The 20,476-nt window shown below is 36.1% G+C and overlaps 1 protein-coding gene across 2 annotated transcripts; it reads right to left on the reverse strand.

The window, feature by feature from the left end:
* Positions 1-478: 478 nt before the first annotated feature.
* KRIT1 (KRIT1 ankyrin repeat containing) lies at positions 479-20,071 on the reverse strand. 2 transcript variants are annotated; one of them, XM_058803845.1, is made up of 17 exons: positions 19,763-20,071; positions 18,980-19,101; positions 18,528-18,687; positions 17,359-17,451; positions 16,446-16,575; positions 14,130-14,373; positions 13,728-13,843; positions 13,164-13,307; positions 12,132-12,288; positions 11,758-11,865; positions 9,975-10,131; positions 7,704-7,855; positions 6,910-7,076; positions 4,971-5,058; positions 3,068-3,274; positions 2,645-2,761; positions 479-2,207 (listed from the first exon to the last, which is right to left on the reverse strand). In XM_058803845.1, the coding sequence occupies exons 2-17, from the start codon at positions 19,079-19,081 to the stop codon at positions 2,139-2,141; spliced, it is 2,211 nt and encodes a 736-aa protein (XP_058659828.1). In that variant the 5' UTR covers positions 19,082-19,101; positions 19,763-20,071; the 3' UTR covers positions 479-2,138. The 2 variants fall into 2 exon arrangements, 1 of the variants encoding a protein (XP_058659828.1); XR_009274667.1 differs by lacking the exon at positions 4,971-5,058.
* Positions 20,072-20,476: the final 405 nt, after the last annotated feature.

The following is a 20,476-nucleotide window of genomic DNA, read 5'->3' on the forward strand; positions in this document are numbered from 1 at the left end:
CTTACTAATGGTCTGTCTCAGTGGTGTCAGATTTCTCTCTGTTGCCATTTTTTATTTCCCTGCTTCCAGATGAAAGGAGAGCACACACCTGCCTTGCCCCAGCAGGGTGGGCGGTGCAAGCTCCTGTCTACCCAGGTGCCAGGAGCCTCTGGGACTGCAGAGTTGGGCTCTTGCTGCTCAGTGGCTCCACTGATGTGCAACATCTACAAACCTCTGTCCTGCCAAAATGAAGTTTCCAGGTTCCTGGTAAATTCCTGAGCAGTTTCCAAGGTGCACTACTTTAATTTAGAGTCATGATGGGACTCTTCCTCTGGTCCTCTCCGATGCTCTTCTTACATACCTTCCAAAGATGAGCCTGTTACAAACTACCAAACTACTCCCCTTTGGTAATAACACTGCTTGGTGTAACATTTGTGTAACACTGGTGTAACATTTGATGGCACCTTCATGCTGGCTATAAAAATAGAAACACCAAGTATGACTTGTTGCAAACAATTTATTAGGGAATAATAAATAAGAATGTAGCAGAAATGACTATACAGCAGTAAGGCATATTGATAGTATGGTTATATAGGCAACTGACATACCTTCCTAACATTTTCCTCTATTTTCACAAGAAAGTGCTATGTAGAGAAATGTATTTCTGATACCAGTGCCAAGTGATAGCAGGGATGCACGATGAAGGACCTGACTGTTGCATTATTTACCTTAAATAAATCATAACAATCCATGAAAATTTAGGCCTGTGAAGTTTAAGTAGAAAAGTACAGCTTGCTAAGAAGAATATAAAATACAAGTCTCCTGTTCATGTTTTAAACAGCTTACTACTTAAATTTCTTAAACTGCAGTTACTAGTAAGGTATGAGTAAAGTTACTATACAACAGTACAGTTCTTTACATTCATTTTAGCTTTTATTTGAAAACTTAGAGGCAAGTGCTAATTTTTATTTTTTATAAAAGCTTTTCTTTACAAAATATTGCACACTGTTTTTAGCATGCAGTTTACACGGAAGAAATAGTCAAGTGCACTTATAACCCTGAAATACAACCAGAAACTTCAAAGATTTGTGTTACAGATTCTATTTTAACGTACAAGGATATGTTTCAGACTGCATAGAATCCCACCTTACACTTGGGACCCAACTTGTGGAGCCCCAACCCTGACTCTACAAAGAGCAGACAGAATGCTTACAAACAGTTTCTTCCTTGTCATCTTCATTCCTGCATCCTGCACTGCTTTTAGCCTGAAGAAACTGAATTAATTAGTAAGAAAATTAATTTAAGAGAAATAACTTAGTACCTCCTGTATAAGCTTTTGTTACTGCATATGTGTTGCAATCCAGGGTAGGATTTATAAAACTTTCTGAAGTCCTCTGAGTAAGGTTCATCTGTAAGTCCCTGTCTCCCTCTCCTCCATACATACATTTTATATTGCACAGCAAAAGTAAAAATCCATTTTACAAAACAAGCATGCTAAACATTCACTATGGCTTCTGAATGACTTAAAGTATTTCCCTTTTGGCATCCTCATGCAGTATTTTAGAATAAATACGAATACAAAGTATGAGAAAGTTAAGAGTAAAAATAAAGCGAGCTAAAATGTTTGTCAGAAACCAAATAAAAAACAAGAGTTTATCAAAAGTAGTTGCTCAAAGGTCTAACTGGTCTTTTAAGCATATTTATCAATAGTATCTTAAAAATAGAGGGTATCTACAAAATACTGCAACATATACCACCTCCTTGATGTTCCACACAATGACACAATGAAAGGTAAATAGGTTAACTGAGACTTGCTTAATGGCACTGGTAGTCCCATATTTCTCTGGGAACAACAGCTTGACTGGATTCATGCTCGTCAAACTTGGTAAACCATTTAGATTTCATCAGCTTTATTGGTTAAGCTCAAGCCCTACAATAGTTAATATATGAAACACAAAAATACTTATAAAAATAATAGATATGTTGTATAGTTTTTTTAAAAAAATAAACCATGCAGCTTCTGTACAAAGTTAAAAAACTGTACAAATTGACTTTTCTACTGTGTAAAATTCATATACATGGAAGTCCTGTTACAAGGAGGAACAAGTTGTTTTTTGCTCAGCCATTGGATGCCATCTCGTAACTCCTGTTCGTTTCCATCACTCGTTTCTTTCAGTTGGCATCAGCTGGCCATTTAATTTCATCAGCAGCTTTACAACGAGTCCTGCCTATGTAAAGGGATGCAATTCAGCTCTATCAATATTTCAGAACTATGACAATCAAGCACATTACAAAAGCAATTCTCAGCTTTGTCCAATCTCAAACTCCATTATTTCTGATCACAAAGTTAGTGGCTCCAGCTCTCTGAAACTCATTATATTTGGAATCAATCTAAGAGAATGAGGGATTAGGTATATGCAAGAAACAGTTTCAATTAAACAAAAGGTTTATCCTAATGATTATAGATGCATTTTATGTATTTTGAATTCTGAAGGTGTCACATGCTAAGAAAACAAGCAAACATTTTTTTAAATAATTTTTGTGGGGGCTGGGCTTAGGGTTTTTTTATACTATGCAAGGGTGGTTAATCTCAAGAGAACAGAGGCTTGTATCTAATTTAGAAAAAAAGAATTGAACATAAAGGATGTAAAATGATAGTGCTTACCTGTTTGGTATGTACAATAAAGCTCATTTTGTTTTCCAGACTGTGGATTTGAAAACACGTATCTCCATCTCCCAACTGCCACATAAAGCAACCGTACTTCAGGCTGAGGAGTAAAGCCTATGAGCAAATGTAGGAAACTGTCACTCAGAAAATATCCTCCATACTTGCACACTGAACTTCCCTTCATTCACAAAGACAGAATTCAGACTTAAACCACTATGCTCCACAATACAGTTGTAGCTCATAAAGTAGTAAAATGAAAAAATACAAGACTTTTGTTGGTGACTTATAAAGACCTTAAAATCTTGGAAATTTTCAGTCAAGTTTAACTAAACAGTTGGATGGGAAATCACTTCTAGTACAAAGATTTGTGAGAAGAGAATGAAGTTTTATAGTTATCACTGGCAGTTCACTTAAGCTGACCTTTGTTTCCATGTTGAGGAGGTGCAGCCCTTTTACGTTTACTCCTACGTACACTTTGATGACTTTATGGCTACTTGAACTTGCTTTGGTGAATATCTGTCCTGTGAAAAAAGCTGCTCCATAAGTAGGAATTTCCCAGCAATTCTGCAAGAACATGCGCTGAAGGTGATGCATCTCCTTACTGACACCTTCACTGGTGCTGAGATTCTAAAAATAAAGAAACAATGGCAGTCAACAAGTCCTTCCAGTTGTGATTGATTGAAGAAAATCCATTGTTCAGTGCAATTCCTACTAAATGCTTATTTCCAAAGTGCCTTCCCATCAACCATCTTCCTACAGCTAAATTAAACCTTGGAGCCATGGAAAGGCTCAAGTGCTAGAAGAGACTGAGGCAAAACCCGGATACCTGTAATAGCCTTGGAAATCTGAGCACAGACACACAACCTCTGAAGGGCCCCACAGCTTTGCCTCTCCCAGAAGTAACTGGGGCTTGGGATCAGCAGCTGTGCAACCATCTGACACCAAATGCATCACAATCCTTAAAAGTAAGTATTCTTCCTTCTTTTAAGGAGTCCAATCCAGTGAGACATGGTAAGATGAGCAAGTACCCCCTTCCAAAAACATGGATTGTTTTTTCTTTTCTAAGCAAAAGAGAGGTGCAGATCTCTTTTCATTAATGGAGCCTTCATTCAGAATGAGACAGGCTTCTGTTCCTTCCTCTTCAGTGAAGTGCAGCAGCCAGAACAAACTATTGCTGGAGTGCTCCTTAAAGCAGAATGATAACAACCACTCTAACAAATAAAAAAATTAGCTGGGCCGTGGACAAGATCAGAAGGCACAGACACAAGGAAGAACACAAATCTTCAAAGGTATGGGGGCCATGACTGTGGGTGTGGTAGACAGGATCAGCCTCTATGGATCCATACCCTGCCCTACAGCTTGCCTGAATTCTACACAGCCATTTCTAACATGTAAAATCTTCAGAACAAAAGACTGCAACTTCTTTCCTCTTCCCCCCATGCCCCACACCCCAAAATAATGTCTCAAAAGCAGAAGTCAAGAAAGCTGTGCTCATTCTTACATATGATTTGATGACAGAGTAGACGACTTTGCTACACCATAGTCTTAGACCATCACCCCCTCCTTCATCTCTATCAGAAAGAATAGGAATGATCTGCTGACAAAAAAGGTGTGAGCACCAAAAGGAAGTTTATGACTGAGTAATCTCATCTCAAAAAGAGGAGCAAGGTTTGAAAACATTCACTAGGGGCCTCTGCAATGTTTCCTGGCAGCTACCTTTAGGGATGCACATCAGCTGGTACACTTCTCCTTCTGACATACCTCACTTTTTCCATAATTACTTGTGAAGACCACAACTTTAATCTGACCTCATTTGGAACCCACAGCCCTCAGATGCATTTTTACACAAGCAGCCCATATGCAAAAAATTTAAAACTTTTACTCAGTGAACGGCTCTAAACAAAGGAGCTTGTGGGTGGGTGGGTGGGTGGGTGGGTGGCTGTGTGTGCACATGCACATCAGCAGCACTACCTGGTCCTTAAGATACAAGTTACACTGACAAAAAGGACTTTGGGGATCCATTGCTACAAGCAGACATGGAAATTTAAATCAGAGTAGATTTTTTCACACCTATGCTCGAATTGGAACTGTACCCAATACAGGGCATTGAAGGTAAATGAACAGATAACAAACACATTTACTTCTAACAAAGAGATCTGTATCTGATCTGAATACAAGAAATATATTCCAACAACCCATCCCAAAAATTCAGAGCATATACATTTTTAGCTTTTTATACCGGTATTTCTGTTCATTAATTGACAACCAAATAGTCCAAAATGCTTGAGAACAGGATTTTCTACTACCTGCTTATCTATCTTACCTTGTATTCATGAAGTATCCTATTTGTCCAGTGAGGAGCTTTGCTTTTTAGTTTAGTTATTGGTACGATAGATTTAAGATTTTCTTCACTAAGAGAAAAACAAAGAGGAACAAAATCTTTCTTCACTAAACAAAGCAAGAAAAAAGAACAATGTCTGCCACAGTGTACCTTCAAGTCATATATTGAGCTAGACAGTCAGCTCCTACTCCATCTTGCCTCTCAGATGAGATGGTTTCCTAAGATACACTGCAATTCTGCACCGTTAATGAAGATCCAGCTTTACATTATACACCTGTGTCACACATCATGGACAGGGCATGGAGAGGAAATGCCAACAGAACACATAACTCACACTTGGCTAGAGAGCAGTTTGGTGAATTCGAGGTTGGAAGCCAAAATTATATACAAAATGCCATTTACATCAGCATATCACGTACTCAGAAAATATGACAGACTGTAGATACTCTTCCTTCCACTCCTGCAGTCAGCACTACCAAGGACTCAGCCCAATTAATTTCCACGTTGAAGTTATATATTACATGACATGAAAGAGAAGCTACTTACATCAACTGCCTTTTTTAACAAGCCCAGAATGTAGGAAACAAAAAAAAACTAAAAAGAATGCAAGCCTTTACTAGTTTGCTTTCATGTACAAATAAAAACAGTCTCAAGACCTAGTGATGTAAGCTATTTAAACTGTATTTGGCAGTATATATGCTCTGCCAAGCAAAAACCCTGCACAGGACAGTCTATCATATCTTTAAGGTCAAGGATACTCTCATACAAACAATAACTAGAGATGTATTTTTGGAATTACCAGTCTTTTAATGAACATTTATGTCTACTACAAAAAGAAAAACAGATTAAGAAACTCCTCATCTGTGTGAAGAACAACTATGTGAATGTGGATGGAAAGCATGTCCAGATGGCTTTTCATCTAGCCCAGTCTATCACTGCAGGTAGTCCTGTCTGTAGAGCCAAACACTTCCACTGAGCAGGAGCCACAGTGCTGATAGGCCTCAGTGTGGAGAGGAACACCACCCTGCAGCTGCTGGGAGGCAGCAGGGAGTAGTTTCATACAAAATTCAGCTGCACTGAGCTGCACACTCGTACAGGAGGGCAGTCCCACTTAAATCCTGTTCCCCTCATGCTCCATTGACTGGCTGTGCAACTGCAGGACAATACATGCAAAAGCCCATCAGGCCAGGGCAGCTCAGCTGATGCTGTGAAAAAGAGAAGATGAGAAGCATAGCAGCATTCCAGAACAGCACAGCTGCTGTTCCATGAATGAAATGAGGTGGAGACAGCAGGGGGTGAAGGTGCACACAGAAGAGAACTGGAATCCTCATGGGCTCAGATACTGCTGCAGAAATGTATGTGGGAAGAACAAGCCATCCCAAAATAGCTCAGCTACTGTTCTGCTGGCATGCAGAGAGAAGGGGAGAGAAAAATACCATCTGGCTGAGCCCTACTGGTGCTATGGGTTTGACTAATTTGGTACAGCATTTCTCCTACAAATGACAGAAGAGACACAATATCACTGCATGGTCTGTCCAAAGAGGGAAAATCAATCCCAGACATTGGTCCAACTGCCATAGTAAGATGTTTCTTCAACATTGCCCAAGGTCTCAGTCCTGTCAGAACCCTTCAATAAATACTCTTGTTTATTTTGGTATTACTGTATCTCAGGACAGCTGTCACACACTACAGAACCTCCACCCCTCTGTCTAGGACTACAGTAATTAAGATTAATAAATTTTCACACACAATGCCCAACTTCCATTAATGCTATAAGGGTTACATGATTACTCTGAACTGTTGCTCAGTGATGAAGGAAACCAACAAATATATTATACCTAAGGTTTGAGGGTTCCATAGGAAGTGCTATCTAAAAATACTTAATCTGACCCATAATTTTAAATTTTAAAGACATACTTACTTTAGAAAGCCCTGTTTATGTTTCTTGCTCTCATAATTTCCATAGACTATTTGTAGAAGCAGACTTGCCAGTGTAATCAGTTTTGCATCAGGTGATGTATAAAAACCTTTAAGTAAATTATATCTGGCCTCATCAAAAAGTATAAGAATAGCCAAGGGATCCTCAATCTGTTAAAAAGATTTAAATAATATTATTTCTTTGTAAAAAGGAAAGTAAGCTTAGAAACTATGAATTGCATTTCTCACTGATTCAGAGACAGAAAACAAAGGTGTGATCCTGACTGAAGTGTACATTTTAGTGGTGCTTTGTAATAGCAGCATTGTTTTTCACTGACTTAGTTCAACACTTCACTGATCTAACACACAAATGAAAGGCAACTAGCACACCATGCCCAATCAAAAAGTTCACAGAAATACTGGTATCTGTGGATTTCTTCCCCCATAAATTCATTTTTGGTAATATATTTGAATAATACCATTGAAATCAACCAATTAAAAAACTGAAAAACAGCACAAGGAATAAAATCAGGCAGGTTGTTTTTAGCTGTATGGCAGACAGAGACTGACACATGGAGACATTGGATAAACCCAACTGAGAAGGTGATAGAGAGAGAACAAAGAGATGGCAGGAAGGCAAGAGAGGAAGGGAAGAATGTGAAGACTCAAACCATTATAGAAAAGGAGATGTCAGGTTTAAATAAGTTTGGAAATTACTACAGTCAGCATACACACTGAGTGTTGATGGTTCAAGTGTTGTGAGTCTGACCATAATTTCATTCACTTCCAAGTGCTGACCTTTTTTTCTATTTCCAGTGGAAGTCTCACATCCCTTCTCAGGAAAAGCTGTGAAGTTTCTCTTTGAGGATCCAAGTTTGTCAGTTCAGTGAATATTTCAGGCCAGTCTCGAATATGCTGCAAAGGCTTGTGATATGGCTTCAGCTGGAGACCTGAAAAATAACAGGTTTGTTTCCAAATAAACAAACAGAATAACCCAGCACATACACACAATTAATTGCTGCACCCAACCCAGAGTACCTGAAACTGAGGACTCATTAACAAGCATTTTCCTATGTTTTCTAAACTGCTGTATAGAAAAGGTTTTGAAAATATGGATTTCTTGACAAAACTCTTAGCATCAATTTACTACATGCAACAGTGTTTAAACTTAGTTATTTTCAGTTTCTCAGGAGTGAAGCGCTATTTAAAAATTAATGGAGTACCAAGACTGGCCTTAAAAACACAATAATAAAACTTGAGAGACTCTTGTCTCTATTATTGTAGAGAAATACAGAAAAATATAAAGTCCATTAATCTTATTTCTGACAGAAAAATACAGATATAATTTATCTTATAAATGTATTTGCCCTTTTTGTATATATATAAAAACCATAAACTTTTCAGAACAGACATTCTTCTTTTCAGAAGACACTGTTCTTTGTAATCTGTAAAATGTCTTGATTCTTAACAGGGTAAAATCAATATTTCACGTTCTCTTGTGTATTTGAGAGCTGAGAAATTGAGACAGAGCTTTCAGCTACAGTCCTGTTATATACTAGAGTCTGTGTCTTTGGCTTACTCACTCACCCTGCCTGTCCTTGAGTTATCACTTGCCTTTTCCTAGGAGTGAGGTTTAGGAGGCTCTATCTGCCTCACCCTCACTGCTCTGGCTTTCACACTGTGCCATTTCACATCATGTGAAAAGTGTAAATGGATACATTACAGCACAACATCTTTCACTGGGAACAATCTGTTCATTTAACTTATCCATCTTACATTCAAACACAGAAAAGCATCATCTGTTCCACAAGCAAGAAACCTACTGTCCTTACAGTTGTACACAAACTGCAACATACTTTATAATGAAACTTGTCCATTAGTTGTTTGAAGCCATGAATCAGGAGCTCATTTTCAAATCTAGGCTAAATATCTAGAGAATTACTTGTTGTTACACAAACAATTTATCAGCAATCTCTTCTCCTCAAATGCAAGGGTAATACCTCAATGATTCTAGGAAAACATTACATACATATTTAGAAAAGGCAAAAGCAGCAAGACTTTAACCCTCAAACACTTCCTTTTCTTCACATTAACATCTATGTTTAGCTGAAGGTTCAGTAGTCATGTGGCAATACAGCAAAGTAAAAAGGCCAGTGGTATGACACTGGAAGAAAAATATTAAAGAAAAAGAAAGAAAATATTTCCTGCAATAATTAGAGCTACTGTAAAAAAATATGTAAAAATACCACTGTAGCATTGGCAACAGTAAATAAAATTTTAAATGCAAGGCTTCTGTGTTAATGACACTCTCAACACACTATCCATCCACAGACCACAACAGAGCTTTGTAATCCACAAGGTGTCCCATAGCTATCATGTTGCATCAGTACTTTTGACCACATTCTCTGAAAATACCCAACCACACTCGTTGACTCTTTTGGGCTTCTACTTATCTTCTAGTATATCAAATAAAAACTATAACATCTTTTTATTTAGATCAGAAATACAAAAAAAATACCATAAATATAAACAAGACATTTTACATCAGAATTCTCTCCCATCAAATATATTTGAAAACTTGTGCATCAAAAATTATTTTGGTGCAAACCACAGGAAAATTCATATGATTAAAGGACCTAAAGAAAAAACATTAATCATCTTACTTTAATTTGTAGTTTTAAAAATACTAAACATTGGTAAAACAACTACATGCATCCAAACTCAGTCTGGGAAGAAAAATATGGATAAATCCAGGATAAGCTACTAGTAAGGCCTATGACAGGCAAGGTGCCCTGTAACAGAAAGGCAACCTGGAACAGCCTCATCTTCCTGGATGAAATACATGATGGGTGCCAGAGTGATACAGTCAGACCTACTGAGGGCACCCAAAGTAAAGGCTAAAACAGAGAAGCTCTCCACAGCTCTGAAAGCAGTTTGAAGACATCAGGCTGTGAAGCCTGTCAGAGAGGATGTCTCCTACTCTCCTAAGACAGCATTACTTTTTCCTAAAGGCAAAGAGAAATAAACTATGATAAACCCTCAAGTATAACCATTGTTCCTTTTACTTACTGAGGTTCTCAGAACAGATCCAGATAGTGAAGTACTGCTGAGTTTCTTGGGAGAGGCGCATGCCCTCCATTATCTGCTGGACAGTTGTGTTGTTTCCGTGCTTCAGCTCCACAGAGCGATACGAGCCATCCATACGATAAATCCGTGCCTTCTCATACTACAGAAATCAGGAACACATTACACAAACAATTTGTTAAAATCCTTTCTGTTTGTGTTTTTATCAGCAACATCTATAATGTTGGGAAAAAGAACATTGCACAACTCGTACATATTTATTATTGACCCAAATTGCTCGTTTCATGTTCTGTGCAAGTTCTTATACTTGCGTTTTTTACAACAGTAACTCCAAGAAAGATCTTGCTGGTATTCTGAAGACCTCTGTTGAACTCAAAGGCAAGTAGGCATTTAAAAGTTCCCTGAGGGATCTGGGCTCAGCTGCCTATGCATATCCCAAAATGTTCACTTTGCTATTACTGGCAGGTTATGAATTTTTCCACCCTATACTAAAAATACTTATTTTTAGAGGGAAGCACCACCCTTTACTCAGAACCTACAAGAACACAATCTCACTAAATCTTATAGTGCTCCTGTAATAGAATCTAAATAAATATTATAAATAATCATTTTCCCCTTCAGAACTCCTATAGTTTTCACTGAATTGCATGTGAGCCCATAGCATGTCTCCTGAAAGACACATAAACATAAATCAGGTGCCTAAAGCATACATGCACAAGTCATAAATCTAAGAAGTGTCTTGTTTTCCTTTCTGTAACTGATTAGATGTTTCAGCTGCTTGAATAAAAACATTTCAGGAATTTGTTATTTCTCTTCCTCAAATCTACTAAGTCATCAAGAATTGAGTTCCTAAAAACTTCTGGAAAATAAAGATGGATGGCTTGGAAAATGGCAACTGATTGAAAATGAGGTCAGAATGGAAAACATCAGTCTATTTTTGCTGCAGTAGTCACTCATTCCTACTGCAGAAGTTTATAGGAGAATTTATACATTGTATTAATTAAATAGCAATAAGTGACAACATAACATCACACATTACACTCTGAAATCTACTTAAAACATGTCCATTAGTCTTTAGAGTCATTAGGCACACCATCACATGATCTACTGCACAATAAGATCCTTAAAATGAAAATCAGTTCCTTCCTTAATTATTTTGGAAATCATTCATGCAGAGTGAAATGAAGATAATTTAAAACATCTTGAAAAACTGACAGGTTTAGTACCACCTACTTACAGGGTTAGGTTGCATCTGAAGTCAAAGAAAAGAAACAAGTGGGTTTACATCATTTGACTAATTTTAAATCTACTTCAGGGTAAGAGAAATTGCATTGTAAATTTTGTTTCCTATCCTGGCTAAATCCCCACTGGCTGCCAAGGAAGCCTGCACTGAGGCTTTAGCTGATGAAAAGCCTATTTCATAGAAGCTTACATTTAGTCAGGTGAATGCTCCTGCTTATCAACATATAAGAATGCATAAAGAAAGCTGATGGATGCATGATCAAAATTAGACATAAAATCAGTAGCTGATGTGATTCTCCTACAAATAAATTGGGGCATCATGTTTACATGTCTTACATGTATTTCTTGAGCCACGACACAGAGCAGAAACATTTAAAGAGACAAAATGCCAGTTTGCCAATAGTTACACTAACAATTTCAATGTGCTGCACATTTCCAGTAACAGCTGGAAGTGACTCCAGCTCTTCTAAAAGATTAAGTGTAAATTAACTATAAACTTTAAAATATTTAGAAAATAAACTCATACAGGTTTATTTATGGCTTCCTTCAGTAGTTTTGCAGCTTCTTCCCACTCATTTTGTTTGTTCTCTTCACAGACATTCAGTGGAGATCTTCCTTGTTGATCAGTGATGTGCTACAAACAAACAGAAACACCAATTCTACATTGATTTCACTGGAGACAGGTAAATATTCACACATTTTTGAGATAATTAAAATCCTTGAGACCAGAGTTCAAACATTTAATTGATACACAATGGGAAAAGCAGAGGTAATCAAAAACATTTAACCATTTTTCAGTAATTGCTAAACAAAATCATTAATCTGACACCAAAATATTTCTCATACACAAGCTAGAAATTGTTGCTAAATCTGCTATTTCTATACACAAACAGGACTTACTCTGTCAATTTCGGGATGATTTAGTAGAATTTGTACTATTTCAGCATGCCCACCTCCAGCAGCAAAATGAAGAGGAGAGCTAAGTTGACCATTCAAAAGATTTGGATTGCATTTCCCTTTCTCCAACAGCATTCGAGTGGCTTCAACTTTTCCATACCTACAGACATATTTAAATCAGAACAGACACAGCAAATAGATAATAATTCTTTTCAGATGTTCCTAATTATGAAAAAAGAGTTTTTTCAGATGGTCCTATTTATGAAAAAGTGTGGCTTTTTCCACACTGAAGAGTTTTTAGCTTTCAAATTACACCAGATACAATTGAACATAATTAAGTTTGTAGAAATTAATATCAGTTCTACACTTCTTTGGTAATTACTGGTCTAGTAAATATTGACTGGATTCACAATAGACACACAGAACCTTGCTTTAAGCTAGCTAAGTTTGGGTAATTGCAGCAATTCAGTCATGGCAGAACAGAGTCCAGCTTTGTCTGGAAAAAAATAATCAGTGTGAGAATGAGAGTTCAGCTTCTGCTTGTCACACAGATGGATCCTGAGGATTCTTAACCCCCATGCTTATAACTGGTAACTCTTGTGTATATTTGATGTATAAAGTACTTACAAACTTTCTGACAAACACTAAAAAGCAAGTAAGAATGTGGGCTTTTTTTAATCAAGTTTGATTTTCCCATTATTCCTATCATCAGACATACTGACCACTATATATACCAAAGACTAACTTCCATGAAGATAAAACAAAAGCATTTTTATGACTGAGAAAAGCTTTCAAGGAGACTTACAGATTAAATCACAGAGTTATAGTCAGACATGTTGACCTCTGTAAATCACTTAGTCCAGCTTCCCACTTAAAGTGTGTCCAGCACCAAAACATGCTCAGCTCAGCTACTGCTGTGCTGTAAAACTACTCACAGGCTTTTTTCTTTTGGAGGCTGATAAATTACATAAATGAAGCACTAAATAATCATGACAGCTAGAATGCACTTGACTGGCAAAACTATGCTTGACTCACCAGCATGCATAATGGATTGGTGCCCAGTGGTCACTATCCAACTGATTAACAGAAAACTTTTTATCCAGAAGGTGGCTTAGTAAATCAGAGTCTCCTTCACAAGCACTGCGGTGAAGAGGGAAATCATCTACCCACTGGTGTTCCCTAGGAATTAAAAGGGGAAGCAGGAAAAACACAATTCAGAATATTACAATTGTTGAGAACATCAACTTTTTAAAAGTTAACTAGCATAGCACTAACCATAGATCTACATGAAGAATAAAAGAGAAGTTCATGCAGCTAAAATGTGCCAGTATTCATACAAATAAGTTTTTTGTCATGCAGAAATCAAGCCACAGCTGTATTTATTAGAGTAAGAAATGCTTCTCTAATGTTTATATTTTACACCTTTCTTGATTCATCCTTTGTGTTTCAATACTTTAGATTTCAAACAGAATTTAATTTAAAATATGTATTTCTACAGCGAAGCATAAATAGGAATCTCATTTTAAGTCTACCAAATGCTACTGTAAAATAAAACAAAACAAAATTATCTATTAATGAAAAAGGAATGTAACATAATACTTGTCCTCTGTGACACTGCTCATGCTACGTTGCCACTTCTCTCTTTTAGGAATCTGAATCTTTGAATAGTCTGGGGCTCCAAGGCCAAAGTATGGATTTATTACCACCTTGTCAACCTGTGAAGACATAAATTTAAACACAACTGAAAAAATATCTTACTGAGATTTGGCTACACAATCCCCCATTCCAGTCAGGTGTTCTCTTAAAACCAAAGTTATGATAGTAACATTTTATAATGAAAGAGAATTATGATCAAATATGAGGATTTGTAAAACTAGTGCACATTTACTGCTAAATAAACAACTCTGATGTGAGCACACACTCTTATCAAATAATTGAATGAACTCTAAAATGAAAATGTATGTCTGTTTCACAAATACAAAATGAAAATATAGTTCTTACCCTATTGGTATACTGAAGGTCAGATCCAAACAAAGGATTATAGATACACATATCTGCTTTCTCCAATGCCAGCATTTTACTCTTTATTTCCAGGGCAGTATAACCCATGTGCAATGAGCTCTCTGTTTGACCAGGTTCTATAGCATAGGCAGGGTTTATTACATTTGTTTTAATTCTTTCAAGAGGAGATGGTCTGAATAAAGCAGGGATGGAGTGAGACTGGGTGTGCCGTTCATCCAACCACCTGCAGGAGAGAATGGGCAAGTAATTAATTTTCAGGTAGAAAAGGATCATTTTGGTCATGCTGTCCATTATTTTCTTTGATTAGGGATTGCACATATAATAATCACACATTTAAATTTAAGAAAAAATATTATAATTTGCACAGCCAATTTTATAAGACTAAATTACTCCCTGAATGTGAAATTTGTTAACCACACTCAGTTTAACAGTTGTATTTGCTCAATTCTGTGTGGATGCAAACTCTTAAACAGAAGGAAATTATACACTAACAGTAACATGGGTTATAACCACAAAACCACACCAACATTTCATTTACTTTCAGTTTATTAACAGTACCACTCTGAACAAATTCTGAAACTTAAAGCTGTTTTTTTAAGGGTGAGTTTCATGATCTGTACTGACTTAAGCTTTTCAACTCACGTGTTTCATTAGGGAAAGACAGGAAAAGGCAGCAAACCAGTTTTTAAACTGCTAAGTCTCACACAGGCTACCACCTGCCTTTTTATAAAGCTCTCCTGAAGTTTATTTTCTTCTCAGTGCACTCCTACGGACAGTACTGAAGAGCTTTAGAGCTCTCTTATTCTGTGCTACCAGGGGAAGTCAGTACTGTACACCTGCTGCATTTTTCCCACCACATATGCAATATAACACAGGGCTCAGGACAAGTTGTTCATCTCAAGTTTTGGATAAATATATTTTTACCAAATTGTTAAATTGTTTTAGTGTTATATTAAGTGGTGCATTAAAGGTCTAAAGGCAGGTTTGTATTTAGGTTTCTGCACATGCTTTCTCATAAGCTTGAGGTAAAAATGTGCTTTGCTGGAATACAATAAATTCTGTTTAATGATTGAGTCTGGAAATAGAAGAAAGAGAAGTAAGTACATGCTTGGGACATCCACTGACAGACCACTTGGATTTTGTCTGTCCCAGAAGCATATGTAAGGATGGCAGAAGATAATCTGCAGTTCTCTGCATTTGCTTAAGCCTATTTTTAAGTCCTAAATCCAAGCTATAATGTCCTGCAAAAGCAGCATTCTCTTCATTTACTTATGGTCCTGGCAGAAAGAAGAGTAAAATTGTAGTCATTGTGCTATAGACACCCTCTACGGTATTTTCAGGCATTTTTTCTAAATATTTGGTAGATAAATTAGTCATGGCAGTTTGACTCTTTGAGAAGGATTGTTTCAGATTACATAAAGAATAAAAAATATAAACTATTTTCTATACTCCAAGGGCTCTTGTGAAGCTTGAAACACTTTTAAGCAGAACTTAGAGCCTGAAGGCATTCAGCAAGCAGCAAATTTAACTGATATGATGGTATATATGGAAATACTACAGCTCTACTCATAAACTGTAAAAACCCTAAACACGGAACCTTTTAGGAAATAGCCTGTAGCATGAGTTTTTACATTAGCCAGAAGTTTCAGCTAACTTTATTACTGCAAATAAGTTCATACACAAGCGTGTCTGGTATTTCTTGGTTAAGGGTACATTAAAACAAAACAACAAAAAACCCCAAAACAACAACAAAAAAACCCCACTAAAACAACAAAAAACCTGTTCATGTATTCAAACTACTATAAATCTGGCTAAACAACTAATCACCTCTCGGAAAGTTAATTCCCTACTGCAAATAAATTTGTGTGTCTGGGGAAGATGCACTCCCTTTCTACAGGGAGATTTAATTTAAATGCAAATCTTAATGGTATACAATTACAGGGTATTTTTACTTCACTCTGGCAAATGTTCTTACTCAAATGACAATTATGTCATTTACAGAAGATTAAACATTATGATTCTACAAAACATTCACTGTGAGCATGAACTTCCACAAAGCTACTTGATTTAGATAAACACACCATTCTTGAGTTTGCAAAAAGAATTTTAGAAATATGTTGTCAAGGTTTCAATTTCTGATAAACATGAAGAAAATACCGTGATGATTTCCTTCTTAACCACAAGAATGCTATAAAAACTATGTGTTACATTGACAAATTATCTTTTTAATATATATTTTGATATAAAATATCAAAGTTTTCATTTTAATATATTTTTACTGATGGTGTCTCTTACTTATCCAAGGCAATTAACATTTTTGCAGTAAGTGTAGCAAAGTGTGTGCTGGATTCACTGCAGACTCTCATGATGTCTTGTAAACAGTAGAACACAGGGCATCCAGGACTGTATGTGTATTTCGTATTATCTAAAAAAGAAACATTCTCTGAAGACACATCCATGAGAACAATCTTATTTTCCCTTCTGCATCTTTTGTAGTTAGAAATCCCTAATTAAGACTATTACTTTAGACTAGAGTGACTTAATTTTCTCCAAATAATAATTGATAGCAATTACTTACAATCCTTACATAGCAATACACAATGGTATCTATTTGATAGATTTTATCAGGTCTTGTAAGTAAGGCAAAAATGAAGAGGTTTCACCAAAAGGACACATTTTACTTCAATATTTTTAAAAAATACTTTCTTGACAAGTAATTTACTTGGCTTTCTAAAGAATCTGTTTACTGTTTAGAGACTTATTTATTCTTCTCTGAGTACAGAACACTGAACTGAGTAGGACATCTTAGAGTTGCATTCAGCAAATTCTACACAAGGCCTGCGTTTTGAAATATAACCAAATGTACAAATACTGCTTGAACCAGAAGTGTGCTATTGTTATGAAAACAAAGGCAATACATTAAACCAAAGTTTTCTTCCTTGATTTTAAGTAACTTCTTCAAAGTTTAAAATATTCAGAGAGTTTTGCACCTGCCTGCACCTGCAACTTTTAATGTTTAAATATAGAAAAAGCCATACATCATATTAAAATATATCAATATCTCATATATTATATAGATAGAATTATAAATTTAATCACATATCCATGAGATAGATATATACAACTTATATATGTCATATAAAAAAATGAACCCTCAAGTGAACTTTGCTAAAATGGGTGTAGCTTCATAAATCATGCCCAATGTTACCTTTCACAACAGTTGGAACAATGTAAAGAGATGCCTCCTGGCCTGCTTTCTCTCCATCTAGAGGAAACTTCTTCATTAACACCACACGCTTTCCTAGCACATTATTTAAAAACAAAAAACAGACAAGCCACAAAACAATTAATTAATCATCAAAACAAAGAAAAATCTAGAGTTGGCTATCTGAAAGCTTACCAGACTCAATCTTCCTACCTTCTAGGAAAAAAAAATTATGATTATGAGCTATAATCTAAGGAAAGTGAAGAAAATTTATATACATAGGAAAACTAAAGAACATAAACATGTATATACTCATTAACATGAAAAATTATATGACTGTAGTCCTTTTTAACTTATGCAACCTCAGCTGCATATTTTAGCAGTGTACAAACTAAGCTTGGGCCATCTGAGTGAGTCGAATTAAAACTCTCCAAACTATGTAAGGAACAGAGTAATTGCTTTTAGAAGGCATTCCTCAATGTGTATTAATTCTGTTACTCTGTGTTTGTTGCATTATTAGCTCTGTTGCATTCACTGAGCTGCAGTTATTGCCACCTGCAACATTTTACCACGTAAACAACAGAGATGAAGTCCACAGCAAAGACCAGAAATCCTTTAGTCATTATACTTTATACCAACCTGGAATGCAACAGGCTGGCTAAAACAAATTTCTCAGCACAAGTGTGATGTTCTTTGCTAGATCAGCTATGTAACAAGGGAAAAAAATGTACACATCAAATTCCATCCATAAGTGATACACTTTTGCTAGAAATATTTTCATATAGATACTGTCCCCTGGACAACTGACTTTATAATCTATCAGTTCTCTAGTCCAAGTCAAGTTTTAGCTTAAGTTATGGATGCAAAAGTCACTTTGATCTGGTTTACTGGAAGTTTAGCTATAAATCTAAACTTGAGGTGAAGAAGCAGCACACACAAATATTCATTTATAAACAATCACTTAGTAAACATTTTATAGAGTTGGAAGGAAAAGAAAAACACAGGTACATGAAAGGCTTTAGCAGTATAGTTGGCTTGAGTTTTTTTGATGAAACTCAAAATGTATCTTCTTTCTTTATACTAATTTTATGCCTTTGCACAACTTTGCCATGCCAATTTAAAAAACATTTTATTAGTGCTATCAATAGTATATTAGATTAAAATGGTTTTACCTTTAATACCCTGATTGGCTGGTGAAATTGGTTTGGTGGCTTCTAATACATAATCCAAGATGCTCTGGGTTATCTCAGTGCCTCCTTGAAGTTTAGTTTCTAGCAAAACTTTCTTTCTTTTTTTCTTTTGGCCTTCAATGGGAACTTCAAGCAGCAAAATCTTTCAAACAATAATGAAACCAAAGAAGTTTAAGCGCAGAACTTAAAAACTACCACTACTACTACTACTATTATTATTATTATTATTACTACTACTATGCCACTGTAAAAGCAGTAACAAAATTCGAGAAGTACTAAATGTTGAGGAGTAGAATGGTGAAGTCAGAATGACCTCTGCAGCAGACTCAAGAGTAAAAGAAAAGGCTACATTCTCTTCCGTTATACTATTACTTATTTACTGTACTATTTAAAAAGCCAAATAACTAATACATAAAGAAAAGAAATCATTTTACTTCATAGGATTTAGCTCGATATTCCCGAGAATTGAGGCTAGCAGTATTTTTTGGACGAATCACAGCAACGTATGCATCTCCAATGTTTTCTGGGTTTCCCATCTCTCCTTCTTACTTTATCACTGGAAATAATAAATAAACAGGAAGAAAAGGTTCAGCTGAAAAAAACATCCAACAGCATACTAAACTTCAGGATGCAGTGCTCATATCCACTGATGCTTTGCATTATTCATTTATTGTTTTTTAGCTGGAGAAATGCCAGTGGCTGATATAATTCTGCTTCCTTTTCATGAAAGGGGGAAATAGGATGTCATAAAGATTTGATACAAATAAGCTTGTTCTCTAACTCATCTTTAAAATAAAAGCAATGTATGTTTTTCCACTTTGTAACTATTCCCCATTTTGCAAACCAGACAGAAGGCCAAAGAAATTTTGAACTCTGGAAAAAATGTGAAATTGAAAAAGAATGCCATTTCAAAGTGACAAGCACTGTGATTTATAAATTGTGCCATAACAAGTATTGCACTTCTATGAGTCCCACATGGATTTCAAGAAAATACCTGCTTTTCATCTCCCCCTGCAAAGTAGAACACAGTCTTGCCTACAGCCAAGTAACAAAGCTGATAAAAATAAACTATAATATGGATTCATTTGCTTAGTTTTATTTCAGTGGGGCTGCAAACTGGTGCACAATTAATTCAAATCAAGTTTCTAAAAGGAATACATCTTTAGTTTCTAAAAACATGAATAGAGCATTTAGATTTAACAAAAAGCTTTGCTTACCCTTCTGTTAAACCAAGGTGACAATTCCTAAAATCACAAAATTGTATGGAAATTATATGGAAAACCTCCTAAAGAAAAATCACATATCAGCTTCCAGAAAGAAGGTTATGTCTAACCATTTCCACCTTCCAGCTGATCATTTTCTTCATCTGCAAATGAACACCATTTCATTCCATAGCATCAGTAAGCACATGCTTTTTGCAGATTAATTCCTCCACATATTTTAAGTGTTAGTGTTTCTAGCTTCTCCACCTCTTCTAGAAGAAACAGAGGTCTTCAGATTCCTATGCCCTTAGTCCAGTATTTTTCCTGGGACCAAGACTACCTGAAAAGATATTGAAAAAACCTCAACATAAATAACAATAATAAGCATGGATATTTTCACCGTCAGTTAAGATAAATACCTTAGTTAGAGGACTCAATGATGGTATGTGAACAGTATAATATCTGAAGAGAAACAGCTAATGATTTGCAGTAGCAAATTTACAGTATTTACATTAGTATTAAGTATGCTATTTACAGTAGCATCTAAAAACATGAAATACGCAACATGCTGACTTACAAGAACTCATACTTTAAGATATTAAGAATTTTAAAAGGAAAAAGAAACAACCATCCCTTATGCACAGCTGGGAATGATCTGCTCCTTGGGTTTCCTTACACGTGCTTGGAAACACAGGGTTTGGGTCATGGGCTTGTGCGGAGGGAACCTGC

This window comes from Ammospiza caudacuta, chromosome 1 (genome assembly GCF_027887145.1).
Source record: "Ammospiza caudacuta isolate bAmmCau1 chromosome 1, bAmmCau1.pri, whole genome shotgun sequence".
Lineage (NCBI taxonomy): Eukaryota > Metazoa > Chordata > Aves > Passeriformes > Passerellidae > Ammospiza > Ammospiza caudacuta.